At 34.6% G+C, this 20503-nt stretch overlaps 3 protein-coding genes across 5 annotated transcripts; 2 read left to right on the forward strand and 1 right to left on the reverse strand.

Moving 5' to 3' along the window:
* On the forward strand, positions 1534-9046 carry LOC18593054 (major facilitator superfamily domain-containing protein 12). 3 transcript variants are annotated; one of them, XM_018126192.1, is made up of 15 exons: positions 1534-1742; positions 2075-2241; positions 2364-2485; positions 3689-3912; positions 5502-5571; positions 5774-5970; positions 6301-6376; positions 6452-6535; positions 6618-6697; positions 6794-6920; positions 7022-7081; positions 7182-7232; positions 7317-7475; positions 8398-8530; positions 8731-9046. In XM_018126192.1, exons 4-15 carry the CDS (start codon positions 3758-3760, stop codon positions 8901-8903), a joined length of 1365 nt encoding a protein of 454 aa, XP_017981681.1. In that variant the 5' UTR covers positions 1534-1742; positions 2075-2241; positions 2364-2485; positions 3689-3757; the 3' UTR covers positions 8904-9046. The 3 variants fall into 3 exon arrangements, with proteins under 3 accessions (XP_017981681.1, XP_017981682.1, XP_017981683.1); XM_018126193.1 differs by lacking the exons at positions 1534-1742; positions 2075-2241; positions 2364-2485 and adding an exon at positions 2540-2618; XM_018126194.1 differs by lacking the exons at positions 1534-1742; positions 2075-2241; positions 2364-2485 and adding an exon at positions 3104-3223.
* On the reverse strand, positions 10207-11255 carry LOC18593055. Its single transcript, XM_018125539.1, has 2 exons — positions 10405-11255; positions 10207-10321 (listed from the first exon to the last, which is right to left on the reverse strand). The coding sequence occupies exons 1-2, from the start codon at positions 10773-10775 to the stop codon at positions 10207-10209; spliced, it is 486 nt and encodes a 161-aa protein (XP_017981028.1). The 5' UTR covers positions 10776-11255.
* On the forward strand, positions 14216-15932 carry LOC18593056 (beta-amyrin 28-oxidase). Its single transcript, XM_007020089.2, has 3 exons — positions 14216-15164; positions 15311-15498; positions 15639-15932. Exons 1-3 carry the CDS (start codon positions 14216-14218, stop codon positions 15930-15932), a joined length of 1431 nt encoding a protein of 476 aa, XP_007020151.2.

Genomic DNA, 20503 nt, shown 5'->3' on the forward strand with positions numbered 1-20503 from the left:
TTTCCCGGACTTGTAGCCAGCTACATGGTACCAATTGTCTCTCGTCCGTTACGAATAGGAGGTGTGAATGATAGTAACTACTAATAAGGAGAAAGAAAACGAAAGCAGGCCTATTTTGTTGGATGTGGAATTGGAAACTCCTTTGAACCTAATCGGTTGAACCAGGTAGCAAACAATGTCACGCAACACAATGGATCATTCGCCGCCAACCAAACTCCATCCCGCCCAGACCCCTTTTATCTTATCTTTTATTAGAGTGAGGGCTCGGTCCGTTTGTGATTTCTTTTTAATTTTTTAATAAATTTTTTAACAATTTTTAATAATATTTTCCACTTTTCAAACCCAAGTTGCAGCTGTATTCTTAAAGCGGGAGTCCCGCGTCATCTGGCGATTGGGCACCAGGCAGATTGGAAACGGCCATTTTTGTCTTTATACGCCAACTGCACGTTGAAGCGGTGGTGATTAATCAATCAGTAGGATTTTTCTGGGAATGAGGTAGACAGGAGGCACAACGGCAGGGAGGGCCCCGTGTTTGGTTAACGGCTAGTCCGGATTTCCGGAGGGTAATTAAGATTTAATCAAAAAATTATTTTATATATATATATATATCTCATATTTCAAATAATATATTATTCAAGAGTCCATTGTTCAATGGTTTCAATTAAAATTTTTAAATTTTGATTACTGAAAGAATTAATTGATTTAACCAAATTAGTTAATTAAACTAATAAATTAGCAAATAGAATTAAAATTTATCACTAATTCTTGAATTTTAATTTCACTAACTTTAGCTCGTATTGTACTCGGATACAAGAAAAAAAATTATTTAATAAAATATCGAAATTAATAACAATGATGACAGTGATATTGATAATTTATTTAAAGTCGGTGAGTTTGAAATTAACAATAGGACAAAATTTGTTCGATAAAGATAGTGATAGTTGTGTGCATAAAGTATTAGGTAAAAATAGAATATTTTTATAAATTTTAAAAAATTTAATATTTGAAATTTAAAAAAAATTGAATAAAATAATAATAATATATTTACATATATGCATAAGGAACAAAAATTATTTTTTTATATTTTACAATTATATTGTAGTATTAGATAAAATAACAATTAATGTTAACTAATAATAATATATTAAATAAGCCAAATGAAAATTGTAATAAATAAAAAAAATTCAATGAAATAATTACTAAATGTGTATATATATATATATATATATATTGAAACCAAAATAAATATACTAGCTAATAACACATTTCACATGGTTATAAGTAACAAATTTTATTTTTTAAATATGATAAAATAGCAATTATTCACTAAATTATGAATGCATTAATTTATTTTATTTCCTTAATTAACTATGAATATATTTATTTTTATATTACTTTACCAAATTTATTATATGTGGTAACACGGTGAATTGACGATGATGATGATCACGTATGATTAGGTATGACTGGTAGTTAGGGAGGCCGTGTTGACAATCTAGCCTTCGCCCTTGTTCCTAGGTTACGTTGGTCCCTTATGTATCTGAATTTTAGGATCAACAGTCAGAGTTCAGAAACCCGGAGCCGAAGCGCCGAACGACGAACTTTGGCTCCATTACCAATATTTCTACCACCTCACCTATTCTGGAACGACATTGGCAACTTCAATTTTGATATTTTTAACGGCGTCAATTGAATCCGTTTACATAATGAACACGTGGATGCCATATGGCAACCTATATAGGGTGAGCTGGCTACTTCTCTCTCTTTCCAACTGTTTTTTCTCTTCTGCTCCTCCGTGATTCACAGCCTCAACCTCGGCGGCGGATCCTCTTTCCCGCCACCCTCTGTTCACAGCCAAAATTTTCTCCGAGAATCACTTTCCTTTTGTTTAATTTTTCCTCACACATACACACCGCAATCTTGGATTTTTAGTTTGGTTTGGTTGAATTTTTGTGTGAATTTTTGATTATGACGTTTGGATTTTTGTGAATTTTGGATGAATTTGATTACGGATTGAAATTTATCTTGAATTTTGTGTGCATTTGATTGTGGACTGAATTTTTTCCATGTGCAGATTCTAGGTTGTTGATGAGTAACTGTGTGGCGGGAGTCGGAAGTCGGGAGTCGAAGGAGAGACAGAAAGGACGCTAGAAAAAAAATCAACCTTTCACATGTACACGTGGCATACAACATTTGCCACCCAAGTTCTTCGGATTTAACGGTGTCAGACTGACAGTTGGGGTGGGATTGAACAGTTTTTATAGTTTTAAGACTAATTTCTACATTTTAATATAGTTCGGCACTAAATCTGTAATTAACTCTTTCTTTTTCCAACTTTGCTTTGTTTTTCTCTTACCCTTCAGTTGTCTCTTTACGTGGTTTCCATGGAATTTTTAATAGTATTAAATTCAGACAAAGGAAGAGTTTCTGTTTCTGTTTTGGGTTTCCTACGGGTTTCCTGCACGCCAGGACTTGTACTTCAATTGTGAGCATCTCTACCTCTCTTCTCTCTTACTTTCAATCTTTGTTTGCTTGCTTCCCTTTATATAATTGCTCTTGTATGTTACAACATAGACCTCGACTCCTTTCTTTCTTCTCCTTTGCTTCGGTGGGTAAAGGTACTACTGATTCTATGTATTCCCCTCCCTCTCTGCAAACGATGTTTGTCATGTTCTATCTGATTAGTATTGCATTTAATTTCATATGTCTATATAATATTCTTGGTTTCTGCAAGTCCTCCTTCTTGTTGTTCTCTTCTTCTTTATATGTTGCTCTTTGGATCAACAGTCTTATGTTGTCACCGTAATTGATTCATGGTTCTTTATGTGACTTGTAAGATGAATGGCAAAACAGAAGCTTAAGAAGAAGGGTTTGATTGCTGTTGTTCTTAGAATTGTTTGGAGTGCTATACTTTATGTGGCTGGATTGAAACAATAGGATTCATGGTAAAAAGGTTAGAAGTGATACTGCCATTCTGAGTTGCATTTAGGAGGTGGTTCATAGCAGGCTTCATGATATAGAGAATATAGCAGGGGATATGATTAACAGAACCCTCTGTCAAAACTGGGATTTAAAAGGTCATATGTTTGCCTAGTTATTTGCCAGTTTGTTTCATTTGTAGCATGCTTGCCTCCATCTTTGAATGAATTAGATCTCTTTTTCCGCAGAAAAAAAAAAACAAAACACAAACCTTGATGGCTGGGATCGGGATCATGAATTACAGGTCAATGATTACAGGATTAAGTTTAGCAATAATTCACTCTTTGGATACCGAAAATAATAGTAATATAAAAAGCCCCTATTTCATTGTTCTGTATGATTTGGTAAAAGACAAAGGAAATGAAGTGATTATTAAAGTCCTAAAGACTAAATTCTTCAATCAACTCCTCTTTGTCCTGCATTAGTTATAAGTAACTGTATGTAATTTAGAAATTCCACATCATAAAGCTTGCAGCTTTTTGTCACTGCACCGAATGCTAAAAAAGAAGGTCTTGTGATCTCATTGAGTTTAGTAATACTAAAGTTTAATGAATTGTATTAATTTTAGCAAAAAAAAAAATTCAAAATTTTTCTTGTGAATATTCTTGCTTGGCCTTTTTCTTGACTCTCCTTTGCTTCTTCATATAAATACTGTGGTACTGTTTTTTAGTTTAATAGTTACTCTCAACCATGACCGCTCTCCTTGTAGGTTTGGATTGATCAGGAACTGCAATTCTTTACACAGTTGAAAGAGGTTTACATCACCTCCTTGACTGTAATGAGTAACAGGATTGAAGATGATTCATTCTCTAAGCCTGTTGGAAGATGGTCTGTTTTCTATTATGGTGTGGGTCACATGCTAAATGACATCACGGCTGCATGCTGGTTTACTTATCTCTTACTGTTCTTAACAGACATTGGGCTCTCACAAAGGTATAGATCTTAGTACTCTGTCTGAAATTCATGCTTCAGGATAGATTTGAAATATATTTTTCCTCTTTTTTCTAATTGTGACTCTTAACTTGTGTGTTTATCCTAATAGCTTTGAATTAAAAATGGTTCTGTAAGTGCATATTGTTTAACCTATCTCGTGTTGAGTTTGGTATCAGTAAAAGTTAATCTAGTAATATAGATATGATCCCACCCTTTCATTTGTTTACACAAAGTGAGATTTTTTGCTGATTGTTTCACATATGTATAAGTCTCAAAGGAATTTAGGTGCTATTTATGCCCCTGTTTTCATTCTTTCATTAAAATCCAGTCTGAAAACTCATACCATTTGGAGGAAAAAAAGGGTATAAGCTCTTAAAACTCCAATTGGCAGCAGTAGGTGCATCCATGTCGATGCAGAATTAAGATCGCAAGCATGTTAAATCTGTCATGTTCACAAACATACACATTTTGTTACGAATGAAGTCCAGGACTCAGGTTTTTGTGCAGCAGAAGATAGAAATCACGTTTTAGAATTAGGGAAGGATTGTGTTTAACCCCATTGACATGAATTTTATGATGATTGAAGTGTTTTATATACAACAATGATAGAGATGGTAACCAGAAGTAGAATGACTTTGAATTCTTTGGTCTTATGTTGGAATAGTTAATGCCCTCATACTTTTAAAACTATCACCATGAATAGGGAGGCAGTTGGGTGGGAGAGGTGGGGTCCCCACCTCCATCCCATAATTGTAACCCAATATCTTAATACCTTACCTGGAACCTTCTCTGCTGCAATCTCGGGTTGTCATTTGCAATACTCATCGTGGCCATGTGAGAAAAATTTATGTCTTGCATTCTACCATTTTACTCTGAACTTACTATTGTTGTTTATTTCATAAAAAGACGTTTCATTTTAATATAGATTGCATTTTTAAATATTTTATGATATAAAGAGTCTCTCGTATAGTATCGATGTACAAAATTCTTGATGTAATACATTTATATGATGTAAATTAAAAAAATTAAAAAATGACATAACTTTTTATTTATATCCTGATGCGGGGGTACAGCAGGACAACGTAAAGCAGTGACTTCCTAGTCCCCTACCTTGATTTTTTACTGATATAACCCACCTACGCTGTTTTCAAAACAACAGCCATCCTTGCATGGGAATACAGGTCAAAACCTGTTAGGGAAATATTTTTTTTCCATCCCTAGCCATGCAAAAGAAAACACATCTTTATTGGATCTCATCCTACCTATGTGGGAGTATGACACAGTGGATGCCAGTATAACTTTTGAGATCATGGAAAATAAAAGCGCAAATTTGCTAGATGTCATTCTAGTATTACACAAGATCTTATGTTACCAGAAAAGAAGAACTGTCTAAACGTTTTAGATTTTATGATTTTCTTCTTTTTTACATAAAAAGCTTCTAAAATTGATCTACTTGGTTTTGGCTTATTATTTACTTGAACTTAGCTAAATTGTATGATGAGCTCTTTGAAAATCATTGATGTAAATTATGCCTTCATTTATTTTTTTTCGTTTTGTAAATCTAATATTTCATGTATGTCCTTTTGTAGGGATGCTGCTACTGTCATGCTCTCCGGCCAGATAGCTGACGGTTTAGCCACCATCTTTGTTGGTGAACTGGTAATTGATGTTGAATCTTTGTTTTTATACTTGTTATCTGATAGCCACTAATACATGCTTTACGTGCTTGGTTGTGATGTGCAGCATGATTGAAATTAGTACTATAATTCTAATATCAAGCAAGATTTTTTGATTTATCTCCTTCTTTTCTAATGATTTGTGGCATTAACTTTCCCAAATTTTTTGTTCATTTACTTGATAGATAGACAGGTTTGGACATTTCAAAATATGGCATGGTGCAGGATCTATCTTGGTTGCTGTTTCATTTTCTTCTGTTTTTGGTGGTTGTTTACCTTGTAAAGCCCTTGCTACGTTTTCATCAACAGTAGAGACTATTTCATACAGTACATTTGCTGCAATTTTTAACGTGGGCTGGGCTGCTACTCAGGTTTCACACATGTAATGTTTCTATAGCCTAATTTCGGCCTGTTAAAATGTGCACGATATCATATCAACTCTTTAAAGCAGGACAATGGGGCAGGGAACATGGTTTTAATGTCAGAGATAGAAAAGCAAAAGCTTTAGTAAAATGCAGGAGCTCATGGCAAAAGCTCACAGTTTCCAAAAATGAATGACTGGATTGGATGGGATGAAGTTTTTTCTTTTTCCTTCTAAATTCTTACCAATTTTTTTTTTTAATTTGGATTCTTGGGACAGGATATCATTTATATTTTTCCTTGATCTTGGTATCCAATTACATTTCCCTGGGTTCTAATATTTCTATTGCAGGTCCATGGTGAATTGCATCTCTCTCAATTCAACTAGCAGAGTAGTGCTGGCAAGCTGTCGGAATGCCTTTACTATGGTCAACTCCCTTACCTATTGACTTTATGCATGCTTATGAGTATCATGGCTGATATTAAATTTCCTGTTAATCTAGGTTGCAAATCTCAGCCTATATGGAATTGCTTTAATAGTATTTGATATCAGCATAGCAAAAACTTATGCTGATATTGAAAATCAGGTATGGTCTTTACAGAAGATGTGATCCTGAATTTAGGTGTTTTTGTTTGGGCATAATCATTATTTTGGCCTCCACTGAGCAGTACCGCTGGATTGCATACTTATCAATATTCATAGGATGCTGCTTTGTGGGCATATTTCATCTTGGAACAAATGAACCAAGGTGAGCTGTAGCTTTGAACAGAATTCCCCAGCATGTTTTGCAGGTTACGCAATTGTAGCTTGTTCCTTATTGCAAGAATTTTATATTCTAATGTAGATCAAAGATAGGTATACATGGAAATATTCATGCAAGGATTTCATGGACATATTGGTTCCGCAAAATTCTATACTATCAAGTTGCTCTTGTTTACGTGCTTACAAGACTAGTGCTCAATGTTTCACAAGTAAGCATAAATTTTTTGCTTTGATTTGTGGCTTAATATACTTTTCACTAATCGCCCAAAAGGAATTATTTTAAACTTAAAGATGGTTTCTTTTTGTGAAGGCATATCTTGCATTCTATGTGATTAATGATTTGCTGATGGCCCAGTCTGCTAAAGCTTTGGTATGTGAATAGCAGTTGTCATCATTAGAATTATTTCCTGACTTCGATTTGTTTTGGAGTTGAATGTTTGGCCTAATATCTTCTGTTATTGATTGGTTAGGTTCCTGCCATTATCTATATTTGCAGCTTCATAGTATCTGTTCTTCTTCAGGTCTGCCTCATAAAACTTGTTCTGTCTTTGAAAAGCTTCATCTCACTCTTTTTAATACTTAAGTTTAAAGTATTAACCTTATAGGAGATTGCATGGAATGGCCAACGCCTGAAGGCTTATTATGCAGCCGGAGGAATTCTTTGGATGTTTTGTGGTGTAGGGATTCTTCTCTTACCTAGAAGCATGAGTCTATTCATGTATGCCATATCGGTATTTATTGGAATAGCTAATGCATTAATGACGGTATGTTAGAAACCCTGTGCCTTTGTCTTCATTTACTTCCATGCAATGTAAAATTGGGACATACACCGGTGACAAGTTATACTGTGACCTAAGCAAAATGCTGTCTTGAATGTTGATTGTCTCAAGTGAGTGTACTCGTCTGTTGACAATGTATTGGAGTTAAAATGAAGTGGCATTTGAATCAGAATCTTAGTTTAAAAACCTTCCTTAACCTGCTAGCCACTTTCCAGCCATATGTTGCTAGTAGTAATTTTGATTGAGAAAAAGCTGAATTATTCAGGATAGCAAAATGCTGTCCAAAATTTAATGCGTCATGCAGATATATGGTTGTAAGTTCAGTTGGCATTGTATCAGAAGCTTTGATGTGAATCTAGTCACTGTCCGGCCATACATTTGTAGTAGCAATTTCATTGAAAAAAAAGCTGGAGTATTACATTTAAAGTGGGGTCAATGACATTTCTTGTAGATAGATGTTTTGGCCATGTGCCAGATTGTTGGTTCACTGTATAGTTTTCTGGATGTGATGATGAACGTATTCATAAATCACAGGCACACTGCTAATATAACAATACATGGGTTTTATTTATCAGCTTATTAAGATGATTCCTATATCACATCCAGCATTTGGTGTGTGATTTTTGTTACGGTATCTGCTTTCATTCAATTGAGGAGATAAAACCTTGTCGTATAGGTTAGTTGCGTATGATTCATTTATTCCTTGTGTTTCCTTCGGCCCATTAGAGTCAAGACATTTGTTTCGTATTTATATGTTTAAAATATGATTTATTTATTCCTTTCTTAAATCAATATAAAGTTTTAGTATTTTGATGCAGCAAACTTTATTCATCTTATTTTCCTTTTCTTATGGTCCTTTAGTTTTTTTTTCTTTCCTGTTGCTTATTCCAATTGTAAATGAATGTAGGTAACTGCAGTCAGCATGCAGAGTATAGTAATTGGTGAAGATCTTAATGGTTGTGCATTTGTTTGTGGATCATTGAGCTTCCTGGACAAAATCTCATGTGGGCTTGCCCTATTTGTTCTTCAATCCTATCAAAGTAAGTTTTCTGTCATATCTGAATACATGTTCAACCTCTCTTAATTCCCCTTTTCCTCCCTCTCCATCTGTACCTAAAGAACAATGAAAAGAAGAGGAACTTGACATGCTTCTTTATACCTGTTTCTCAGTTTGGAATCAAAGGTGATATCCAAGAATCTTCTTTAATGTGTGTGAATGGTATAATCTTCTTTGATGCAGGTAACTCACCTATAATTGTGGGAAACTATTCAACAAACTTTAATTTTTCAGTTACGAGATATGGTTTAGGTCTCGTACCAGCATTCTGTTCAGCTCTTGCAGTGGCTGTCACATGCACCATGGAACTACAAACCCCATTGTCAAAGCCGCTGATGGAACCCTTGTTGGAATGATGTTGGGAAAGAAAGAACCACCATGTTCAAACAGACAAGGATTCTAAGATGTATTTTTTTCTATTCACATCATGTAATTGTACATAAGCTATCTGTTTACAAAATATATTTTTTGGATAATGATAAGCTATCTATTTCATTCACATTAAAAAACCTGGCAGGTATGAATTGTTCTCATTTCTCCCTGACATTCATAATGCTAGCAGTAACATTCAGATGGTCAGGAAAACGCTAGGAGATGGTTCCTTGTGGGAGGAATTCAGCCAGTTTCTCAATTGAAGCGACGGTAATCTTTTTGAGGCCTTCGTTCCTTTGCAGTTCTTCATATGCCTGTGCATCCTCTCTGGCTTGAACAATTTCCCGCATTGCCTACATTATATCGGGGAAGATTCGATTAGTGTTTGATGGCAGCAACTAAAAGCTCTATTCAAACAAGGCAACTGAAGTGGATAATAATTAAGGTTCGGTTGTAGATCATAATTACTGACATCCCATGAATTCTTCTAATTTAGGATAATATTCCTGCTTGAAAACATGTCTACAAACTTGCAACATAGGTTTCAATGAGATTAAATCCAATCTAAAAAAGATTTTAGATTTGTCTGTTAGGTATGGTTAGGTGTCATGAACTCACATTTTTAATCCAAAAAATATATTTGGTAGGTAAAAAAAGTTCTTAATTACAAGTTCAAGACTTATTTAATTTTTTAGTGACATCTAATCTTTTACCTTCTATTTTATTTAGTTGTGTAAGTGCACGTCCGAGCTTACAAGACCTTAGGATACAGTCTCACGTCAATAAAAAATTGAATAAATTTGATATTACTTATTGGAGATCAACATATTTAATCTATGAAACATATGTACTAGATAGAGGAAGACTCTAGTTAAAGTTTGAGACCATCCTATTACTTATCTCTTATTGAGCGGAACCTGTCACACAGGCAGCTATCTGTGTTATCATCTTGTCATGATTGCTGATTGCACTTTGTTTGTGAGTTCACTCTATAAGCAAAGTAAAACTGCAAAACTAATTCAAGTAGTTCATCAATCAAAATTGGAGTATAAAGTCGGGAATAAACTAATGGGAAACATAAAAGACCTTTACGAATCTCATTTTCTCTTGGCGTTTTGTACTTTTGTTAAACTTTTTTATCAGTTCGTCTTCGGCACCCTGCGGTGGTTCCTTTTCCTTTCCGCATTTTAGTTTCTTAAGCGGTTGAGTTTGGTCTCCTCTCGTAGCAATCTCCTCCATTTTGCAGTCAGCAATATATCTAAATATATAGATCGGATATATGGGCACTTACGAGCAAGTTGGCCCTCCCACTGGCTTGCATGCAGCCGAAACCACTTTCGAGCAACCAAATTCAGCCCTCTGCTTCTTCTTGCAATCCTTGGCCTCGTCAAAGCTTTTCCTTCTACATGGAAGCATACAATATCAGTACCCTTCATACATAATATTTGAGTAAAAAGGTAAAATGATTGGGGAGTAACGACATACGGAGCAATGAACTGTTGTTGCTCATTCCATGGAGTTCCAATAACCCTGGCAGACCCACCCAGTTTGTCTCCTTTACTTATCTTAACGCTTTTATCACCGGAATAGTCGAAATGGGTAGGCTTGATTTTTCCCGCTCGATTAAGCATGATTAGCACAGCATCGTCGGTGTCAACGGCACCACAGCTCAACAAATTCCGAAGCTTCTGACGTGCTCCACTCGAATAGGTCTTGCTTTTTGCATAGGGTAGTGCCGGTGAAAATGGCGGCGATGAAAATGATGAACAACTTGGAATATCCATTACTTTGTCCACGTTATTGTCCTTGCTTTTGTCTTTTGTCTTCGCCCCTCTCTTGTTCTTCTGATTCTGCATGGCGGAGTAAAAGGAAGATGGGTCTTCATCTTTGTCGCCCTGCTGCGTCTGGTGAGACTTGTCGTCAAGCTTCGTCTCTAGGTCCAAGGCAAATTGAGGTGATTCTTGGTAGATTTCGGGCAAAAAATAACTTGAGTTGTCTTGTATTGCTTCCTTAGGTAACGGCTTGTTCCGGGGGTCCTTTTCTTCAACCTCAACGGCCCTCTTTTCACCCTGTGAAGTAGGCTCTACAGTGCCAAGAAAACGTATAATGAGCCCCAAATATTCAACTGTTAAGCACAGTCTCAAATATTGAAATGGAAATGAATAGGGTAATAACCAAATGGGGTAGAGGGCACGATTTCGGAGCCTTTAAGGACATATTCGTTGTCCGAGATTGGGGTGATTAGTTCATCATCCATCAAGTCTTGCCAGACATAACCGGTCTTGTACCTCCTGCAATTAAATTTGGCCAAAATGGAAATGTAATGGCCCATTAGAAATGACAGATTCAAACTTCATTGCACAATCATTGTAGTAGTAATAAAGTTATTCGTGAATTGTGGCATAGATTTACAGAGGTAGGGATCAGGCAGGTATATAAAAATACCTCTTATAGGACCAAGAAAAAGATTCCGGCATGCCTTTTCCTCTCAAATCTGATAGCCACCTCTTCACATCTTTTTCAATGGATCAATCAAAACACACTAGTTAAGGAATGGTTTGCTATATACCAGAAAGAGAAATGAAACAGTGAATCAGAGCAAAGATGTTGGACCTCTTAGATAAACGCCCTTTTCATTGACATGGTGAACACGAATGAGATGGGGGTGCTCGGTGCGACCCATACGGCTGAGGAAGTATATGATGTGAAGTCTCCTCAGTTGGCCTCCTCCGCCTTTACCCGCAGCTTCCATTGCTATTCTGCTCCCTCTTGTCCTAGTGGTTCCTGTTACCAAGGTTGAAGAACAACAGCCAAAAACAAAACTCTCAATAAGCCATCATGAAGATTCTTATATACAAAAAGCATCGCTAAAAGTCGAGAGAGATGCGCTGCCGGCCTGCTTCACAAGAAGTCGAGAACGAAATCATCATCATCATCATATATTCTATTCCCAAATCGTCATGCTTGATATTTTAAAGTGCAATGTGTATGCAGGCCTACCTATAGATGCCAAAACATAGAAGAATCCTGTATAAAATAGAACATGGAATAAGTGATCCAGGAAGAGAAAAGAAGCCTTGGTAATGGAGCTGCTACCAGAGCGCTTGGGTGGGTTTGGAAGATGAGGATGCTCACCAGATTTAGGGCTATATATATCGGAATCTATAACAGATTACTCGCAATTATAATGGGGGTTAGTTCAGACCAATTAAACGAGACTGATCATTGTACTTAGTACATAACCCAATTCTGGTTTATTTTGACATTCCCCTTTGGTGGCATCCTCCTTTGTATTGTATGAACACTTTTATTTTGCAATCCAAACACACTATTTTATATTAGTATTACTCAAGTTTTATAGTATAAGTTTGACTTACATTCGATAGTGTAACGGATTTACAATTTTAATGTAAAAATATGTATACGGTTATAATCGTTTTTATTGTATAAGCTCAAAACCTATCTCATCTCTTATTGATGTAAGATTTATAAGATTCATAAGTGTTGATGTAAAGAGTTAAGTAGGTTTTAATACGACTTGTAACGATTTATAGTTTCAACTGAAAAGATACATTTATTAGATAAAAAAAAATCGTTATTTTTAAGTCCAAAATACATCTTATTTTTTATCAATGTGGGATCCGTGATAGCAACAATGACTTTCTATGAGCATTTAATCAATCGTTTACTACTAAAACAAAATAGTGTATTTGATATCTACATCCTTATAGAAAAAGATTTATGAGAAGACAATACCAAAATTTGAAAAAAATATAATTTTTTTGGTCAAAATTCTAGTGTCATCTTTAAACTTTAGTTAATTTCATCTATTAGAACATATAAAATTCTCTTCTTCTTTTTCATAAAAAGGAACTTATAAACACTTAGAGGGGTAATTATTTAAACATTTAATGTTTGAAGCAATACTTATGCACGAGGATGATAAAAGGCTTTCAGTTCAGAGATTGAAGAGTTTAAATTATAAGATAATCTAAAATGGATGATACATGATTTTTTTTCCTTCTTTCTAAAATTAATTATTAATATTTAACTAGGGAAAATACTATTATTCTTTTAAAAAAAGCCACCCAATAAAATTTTAAATTGAAAACTCTGTTAAGTTGGAGAAATGGAAATGCTAATGTGACAATCATATTAGCATCCTTGTCGACTTATTATGTCATACTAATAGACCATACATTTTTATTTTCTATAAAACAAATACCGTTTAAATTTACCTCATTCTACTATCATGCATAAAATATATCAACTCTATTCAATTCAAATTAAACAAGAGAGTTCACAAAAGCCTTAACTTCTCAAAAGGTATGCTTAATTAAAGACTTTATATCTCCAATAACTTTCCACCAGTAGTCAATTTCACATTACAAGATCCGAAACAGAATCTAAGGTCTCCTTTCCCACCAATGATAGCAATCTTCCGAAAAAGGTGAAATTGAACCCATTCCAACTTGGTATATCAAAAATTGTATTATGTTGAAAAAATCAAACATAACACAATAATATAATATAATATAAAACAAATGAATTCACCTCGGGTCAAGTTTAGAAAAAGCAACTCCTACGCATATATGTATGTATTCCTAATGTTAAAGGAGGACGAAGAATGGCATAATTAACTGCATACTTGGTAGCTCTTTAAAAATTTGAAAGCTAGCATATTTTGGAATCAAAGTGTTTTAATAGTCTTGTGTTGCTTGCAGAGACACTATGATAGCATCTACATTCTCAGCTCTTTGTTTTCGTTTCTTATGGTGTTGGCTTATTTTATGGATGAAACAAAGTTCAATTAATTGTTACCATCGCCTTCTTTTTGAAGGATATTGAATTCCATTAATTAAGAGATTAAAACTAAAAAGAAGTAATAAAACGTCAAGTGATTCTTTGAATGATCTGGCCTTTGATTTTATATTAAGATATGGCTGACATTCATTTCATCTGCTAGTTTGAGTTGATCCAAAACCAACAGCAAGAAGGCGTTCAACAAATTAGAATATAGTATCAATTGACGGACAATAAAAGAAGATTTTCGATATAAAAATATGTAGAGATTCCAGACTTGGATGGAGCTGAAAGGATTTATCGACCAAGACAAATATACGGACGAAGTATGATGGAAAAAAGTAAAATCAATTAGTTAAGCCCCATGGATCTCTTGGGCAGTTGCCTATAAATATGGCAACCAGATGTGAGATGAATCTCCATTAGTTCCAGTGTGATAACACCTTTATTAATTGAAGTAGCAAAGGTAAGGTGAAAGGTTAATTAAGCAGACATGGACATGGATTTTTTGATGCCATACTTAGTTCACTTGGTAGTTTTATACGTGTCTGTTGGTGTCATCTACTTGGTTTACAAGTACAAATCCAGGGCCGCCACCCCCAACTTTCCTCCGGGCAGAAAGGGTCTACCATACCTCGGCGAAACCTTGGATTATGTGCTGGCTTCGAGAAGGGGAACTCCTGAGAAATTCGTAACTGACAGAACTACCAAATATTCACCAGATGTGTTCCGTACATCTTTGCTAGGAGAGGACATGGCTATCTTTTGCGGTGCTGCTGGCAACAAATTCCTCTTCTCTGGCCAAAACAAGTATGTCACCTCCTGGTGGCCGCATTCCATCAAGAAAGCTTTGATGGATCCATCCAGTGTTGATAATTCTTCCAAGGAAGAATCTACTAAACTTCGGGCCTATCTGCCTCCTTTCCTCAAGCCAGAGTCCCTTCAACATTACATACCCGTCATGGATATCATGGCAAAGGAGCACCTAGACCAACATTGGTCCCCCTATAACCAGGTCCAAGTCTTCCCACTTTCCAAGAAGTACACCTTCTCACTTGCGTGTCGTCTATTCATGAGTGTTCACGATCCGGAAGAGATTGAAAAATTTGCCAAGCCTTTTGCTCTTGCCACTGCTGGTCTCATATCTGTGCCCATTGATCTTCCAGGAACAACATTCAATCGCGCCGTGAAAGCAGGCAAACTGATTCGCCAAGAGCTTTTAGCCCTCATTACCAAGAAGAAAATCGAGCTGTCGGAGAAAGGACAAACGGTTGCTTCAGACTTAGTGGACAGCATGCTTATGGACGGTATGACTGAGATAGAGATTGGCAACAAGATTGTAGGCTTCTTCATTGCAAGCCACGACACAACAAGTACCGCAATTACCTTCATCGTTAGCTATCTTACTGACTATCCTGACATATATAACAGGGTGTTGGAAGGTATTAATTTGGATTTTAGCACCAGGTGGCTCGACAGGCTCGTCGACTCCTACCAATATATATTTAAAATTTCTATTCGGGGAAGTAATTAATGCTTCTTCTTTTTTCTCAATAATTAATGTTTCATCTTGTTGGGTTAATTGCAGAACAAATGGATATTTTAAGGTCCAAAGGGCCTGGAGAACCATTGAGATGGGAAGATATTCAGAAGATGAAGTACACTTGGTGCGTGGCATGCGAAGCAATGAGGCTGGCACCACCTGCTAATGGAGCTTTTAGAGAAGCCATCACCGATTTTACTTATGCAGGTTATACGATTCCAAAGGGATGGAAGGTAATACCTCTATGTTTCCATTACAAAAATCATCATGTCATTCTCATGATTTTGTAATTCTAAAGAATCTATCCTTCTTATCTAGCTATCTACTGATTAGTACTTACCCATACCTTTATTTGTTTTCTTAATTGCTCCAGGCCTTCTGGACTGTCCATTCAACAAACAAGAATCCCAACTACTTCCCAGATCCAGAGAAGTTTGATCCTTCAAGGTTTGAAGGAAATGGTCCTGCACCCTACACATTTGTTCCATTTGGTGGAGGTCCTCGTATGTGCCCTGGGAAGGAGTATGCCCGACTGGAAATCCTCACTTTCATACACAACCTGGTCAACAGATTCAAATGGGAGAAACTGAATCCCAATGAGAAGATTTCCTACATTCCTTCACCCATTCCAGAGGAGGGTCTACCCATCAAGCTCCAAGCCGCATGAGCATCAAGGCCGACGCATTAAATAGAATAAATTAATCTTTGGTGTCTCCCCCATTTCCACAACTATGCATGGTACAATAAGTTTTGAAAATAAGTTGAACTATCATCTTATTTCAGTCGTTCCTGTAATTGATATATTCATTAATCTAATCCTTTTGCCCCAAGCTTAGATTTGCAAAAGTCTTCCGATGGCCATACATAGCAACATGTTTTCCTCATTGACAAGAAGTTGTTCAAATTTTATTATATAGCAACACCACTTCCTTATTTCAGTTTTATGGTCTGCAAAACAGTTAGAGGTTATAATCCTCGAGAATATGATGAGCACTACAAAAATTGTGACATTCTGTCATTAAAGGCGAAAAATCTGTTAAAATTACACTGGTTGATAAGGGTCATTTTGTCGCAAAGGGGGAATTCGTTCGATAATTCTTTGACGGAACATCTTGTTGGGAAAGAGTGAATCTTTAAATATTTCGACTAGCCAGTAAGCAATTAAATTCGTCAGCACTTATTTGATAGAATTGTTGATGAATTTTCATTGGTATTACCATGATTTCGTTGGTAAAGAATGACCCATAATTCGTCGGTATTGTTAAAATTTGTTGATAATTCCGTCAATATTTAATGAGACACAATAATTTTTATTTATGAAAATCAAAATTGATTGCTCCTTACTGTCATTTCAAATGAAAAACACAAGTATAGATAAATATTAGTATAAAAATTGCAAATATTTATAAAAATTACATATAATATATTAAAATTAGAAAAAATAAAAAATTGTAATATTTTTTGTAGAATCACAACACAAAGACAAACACGTTTCTAATTCCATCATCCCTCGGTTGCGACTCCTCAATATTAGAAGGGACTGGCTATTGTGATGAAAACCTAAGTTCGTTTTACGACTTCCTGTACTAGAGGATCTATGTGAGGGTCAAGTCCAAGTTTATAATTCGGTTATTCATGATGTCCATATTTTCATCCAGTTTGCTGCAGCACTTGGGAAGGGTGACAACATTGCCAATTGGAGTCGGACCACAAGCGGACTCGAACATTTAAGTTGCATCAAGTATGATGGACTTGACACCTTGGTGCTAAATGTCATGTGTCGGAACTTAAATCAAACATCATGCAGCCTTGTTCTCTAGTCTAAGCGTGTTCATTTAGGTCTACATACATAATATAATACCACTATAGTGCATTTTTCATGCCTTATGCATTACATGAGTTTAATTAACCGCCTCACAGGGACAAATTGGAGGTATTCCCAATCAAGCTTTGATCTTTAACCTCCAATCATCTTTCAGCTTATCATCGAGTTAATTTAACTCTGTTTCCCTTTTCAAACGCATCAAAACATCAAATTATTAGTTAAATCCTAACTTTTGAAAAATGTCAGCTTCTCCACAATTAACTAAATCTTATCAATCCAACTATTTAAGTTCAAATCCTTCAATATTGAGCTAAACACATATCTTAAAAGTTAGATTGCATGAATCTTAGTTCCAAATTCCAACTAAATAGGGGGAGATTCACTAAAGCTAGAGAAATTAGATTTCTTAGAATCTAACCGATTCAATTGAAAAATAATAAGTAAATACGTTTAATCTTACCTCTAGAGGTGTTTTCCAAGCTTAGGTTAGCTCCAAATAGCTCTAAGAATCAGTTTGGGGCCTTAGGGTTTTGAGGTGGTAAAGAGAGAAAGAGTTTGGGGGTTTTTGTTTTAAATGACCGAATGGCTCGGATCCCTTTTTTATTTTTGCCTTTCTTCAGTGATATATCGATACATTTGGCAATGTATCGATACATTCACCCTTATTTGGATTATATATTGATACATTGGGGTAATGTATCGATACATTTCAAGTAAAATGCTCACTACCCTAACACGTATCGATACACGAGGGGAATATATTGATACTTTTTCCCTTGAGTGCTTTCTGTTTTGATTGTATCAATATATTTGGACAATGAATCGATACATATTCATCTTTGGACAAATCTATCGATACATTCTTAAATGTATCTATAGAAAATCTTCTAAAGGCCTTTATTGTTTATCTTACCAAGAATGTATTGATACATTTAAGGATGTATTGATAAAGTTTCCCCTGTAGGCAGTTTTCAACTTTCCAAACTTTCAAAAAAATTCAAGTCTAACATCTTAATTTCATTTTCTGGTAATATCACACATCAAATCGTTCCTTTAACTTTATCCCACACATATATTCACAATTATCATGTCAAACTTAGATCAAAACTTCAAACTCTAGGATTTATCACATATGTTTTCAAAATTTTAACCTAATTGTTTACATATACACTCTCAAACACTTGACATACATAGTATATCATCAAAGTTCTCAAGACTTCACATGTTCATAAATCATTTTTAGTTTACTTAATTTACATCGAAAATTGAGAGTGTTACACTCTCTACCTACTTTCTCGTTGCCTTGTACCTATATTCAAATAAATATTTCAAGGCATGTTTGCTCTTGATTTCTTACTTGAAAATGTATTGTTTGAAAGCTTGTAAGATGTTTTTTAAGGATGTATGGCTTTTCAAACAATTTTGAAAATAAAATTTAAGTAAGTTTATAAATCGCAGGCTCACGTTTTTAACTTTAAAGATATGTTTAATAAGTGGTGAAAGTCCTATATTTATATACTTAACACTTATCCCATTTCTTACTGATATGTGATTCGTGACATTTTTCCTCGTTCAATTGTGCAACGCTCCCGTTGCACTGGCTCTTTACTCATAGAAGAATGAGAATCTTATATTAGTCCAAGTCTATCTTGATCCTTGTATCTCTCATGGGAATCTACATCAGTAAAGATTCGGGTTTATTTTGATACTAAATGCCATGAGTCAAATCTTAAGGCCAACGTCGTTCATTCGTAAACTCTAAAAATAGAATTTAAATAAGCCTATAAATCACGAACTCACATTTCTAAAAAACGTGTTTGATAAATAATGAAAGATTTATATTTATATATTCAAGACTCACCCCGTCATTTATTGATGTGGACCCCATCACATATTAAATGACGATCATTAAAATATTTTATATTATAATTATTAATAAAATTTATTTAATTTATAAATAAAAATATTAATTACATTAAATGATTTGATTAAAAAATATTTTTTAATTTTAATAATATGGAATAATATAAATATTAATCGTTTAAATTAAAATTTTTTAAAGTTAAATATTAATATTTTTGAATTTTTTTAAAATCTTAAAGTTAAATATTAGTAATATTCATTAAATTTATTATATTTTTTAAAACTTAATATTATATTTATTATATTCAATAAATAGACTGTTTATTTAATTTAGTTTCCCTAATTCTAATTAGTTTAGGATTTTATTTTTTATTTTATTTAATTTGAGATTGTTTTCCTAATTTTATTAGGATTTTAGTATTACTGTTTATTTAGAATTTACCATTATCCTGCATAATCTACTATAAATACGTGATCCTTTAGGTGATCCGAGTTTATTGTTGTATCTTTTATATTTATTTTAAATTTTTTATTCAAGAGGTTTGTATTGCTCTAATTACTGTCAACCCTGTTCCAACCCTAATTAATGAGCTCTAATCGCCCTAAACTTTATGTACATCAAACTTTCTCCATCTCCGATGTTTGTTGGGGCTTCACTTGATGCTAGATTAGCTTCTCCATGGATGGGAGATCGTACTCCTCGCTCAACTGGTATGTTATTCAGTACATAAAGACATTCTATTCCTTGATGGTATTGATTGTTTCTGCTCTCTTTTATTGCTTTATTTTTGAATGAAGAGGGCAAACAATTTTTTAGCATCATGCTGAAATTAGGTACAGCTCGTGGTGCTAAATTATAATTTATTTTACTTATTATTTTTTAAAATTTATTCTTACCTCTCAAACTCTCTAATCTTTGTCGTTCTTTCTCCCTCGATGCCTCTCACCTCTATCGCCACAATAAAAGCCCTCAAACAATCCTTCTTTTCTCTCTGTTGGCCTTAAGGCCTTACAAACCTTGAAATCAAAAAACAAAACCCTAAATTTTACTCTTTAACTAAAGCTTGCAGCTTCGATCAAGCCTCATCTTTATAAACGGGTTCAAACATGGTCATATGAGTTGATATGATCACTAGCATAGAAACATATCGTTTAAGAACTTATAGCTTGATTTAGGGATTTGTAGAATTCTTTGGTGGACCTACTTGGTCATAACTTAGTAATCTCACCTTTCATTAGATGCAAATGTAGTAAGTGTTCTGTTATATATTATGATTGTTAATGAAACTTTTCCAAATCCATACTTTGTTGGATTAGATGGGATGTTGTAGAAAATATTCAAAATTTAAGCAAAGAACTGAATTACTTGATGAAAAATAAAAAACCACAGAGGAAGCTATTTATAATAGCCAAGTAAACCTAAATCTACTTGGTGTGAAAGTAAAGTATTTATAATAGCAAACTAGACCTAAACTTACTTGGTGTATAAGTAAAGTAAATAGTAAATTAGAAAGAATTCTAACCTTAGACTTTCTTGGAATATAAGTAAA

The sequence above is a fragment of the Theobroma cacao genome, chromosome 8, assembly GCF_000208745.1.
Source record: "Theobroma cacao cultivar B97-61/B2 chromosome 8, Criollo_cocoa_genome_V2, whole genome shotgun sequence".
NCBI lineage: Eukaryota > Viridiplantae > Streptophyta > Magnoliopsida > Malvales > Malvaceae > Theobroma > Theobroma cacao.

What these genes read in the sequence shown, in the direction of transcription:
- LOC18593054 (XM_018126192.1), top strand. Translation starts at nt 3,758, where the DNA reads ATGAGTAACAGGATTGAAGATGATTCATTCTCTAAGCCTGTTGGAAGA. An exon ending in ATGCTGATATTGAAAATCAG is followed by an intron (nt 6,536 to 6,617) that starts GTATGGTCTTTA and finishes TCCACTGAGCAG; the next exon opens with TACCGCTGGATTGCATACTT. An exon ending in TAGTGCTCAATGTTTCACAA is followed by an intron (nt 6,921 to 7,021) that starts GTAAGCATAAAT and finishes CTTTTTGTGAAG; the next exon opens with GCATATCTTGCATTCTATGT.
- LOC18593055 (XM_018125539.1), bottom strand. Translation starts at nt 10,775, where the DNA reads ATGCAGAATCAGAAGAACAAGAGAGGGGCGAAGACAAAAGACAAAAGC. An exon ending in CAACAACAGTTCATTGCTCC is followed by an intron (nt 10,322 to 10,404) that starts GTATGTCGTTAC and finishes GCTTCCATGTAG; the next exon opens with AAGGAAAAGCTTTGACGAGG.
- LOC18593056 (XM_007020089.2), top strand. Translation starts at nt 14,216, where the DNA reads ATGGACATGGATTTTTTGATGCCATACTTAGTTCACTTGGTAGTTTTA. An exon ending in ATATAACAGGGTGTTGGAAG is followed by an intron (nt 15,165 to 15,310) that starts GTATTAATTTGG and finishes GGTTAATTGCAG; the next exon opens with AACAAATGGATATTTTAAGG. An exon ending in CGATTCCAAAGGGATGGAAG is followed by an intron (nt 15,499 to 15,638) that starts GTAATACCTCTA and finishes TAATTGCTCCAG; the next exon opens with GCCTTCTGGACTGTCCATTC.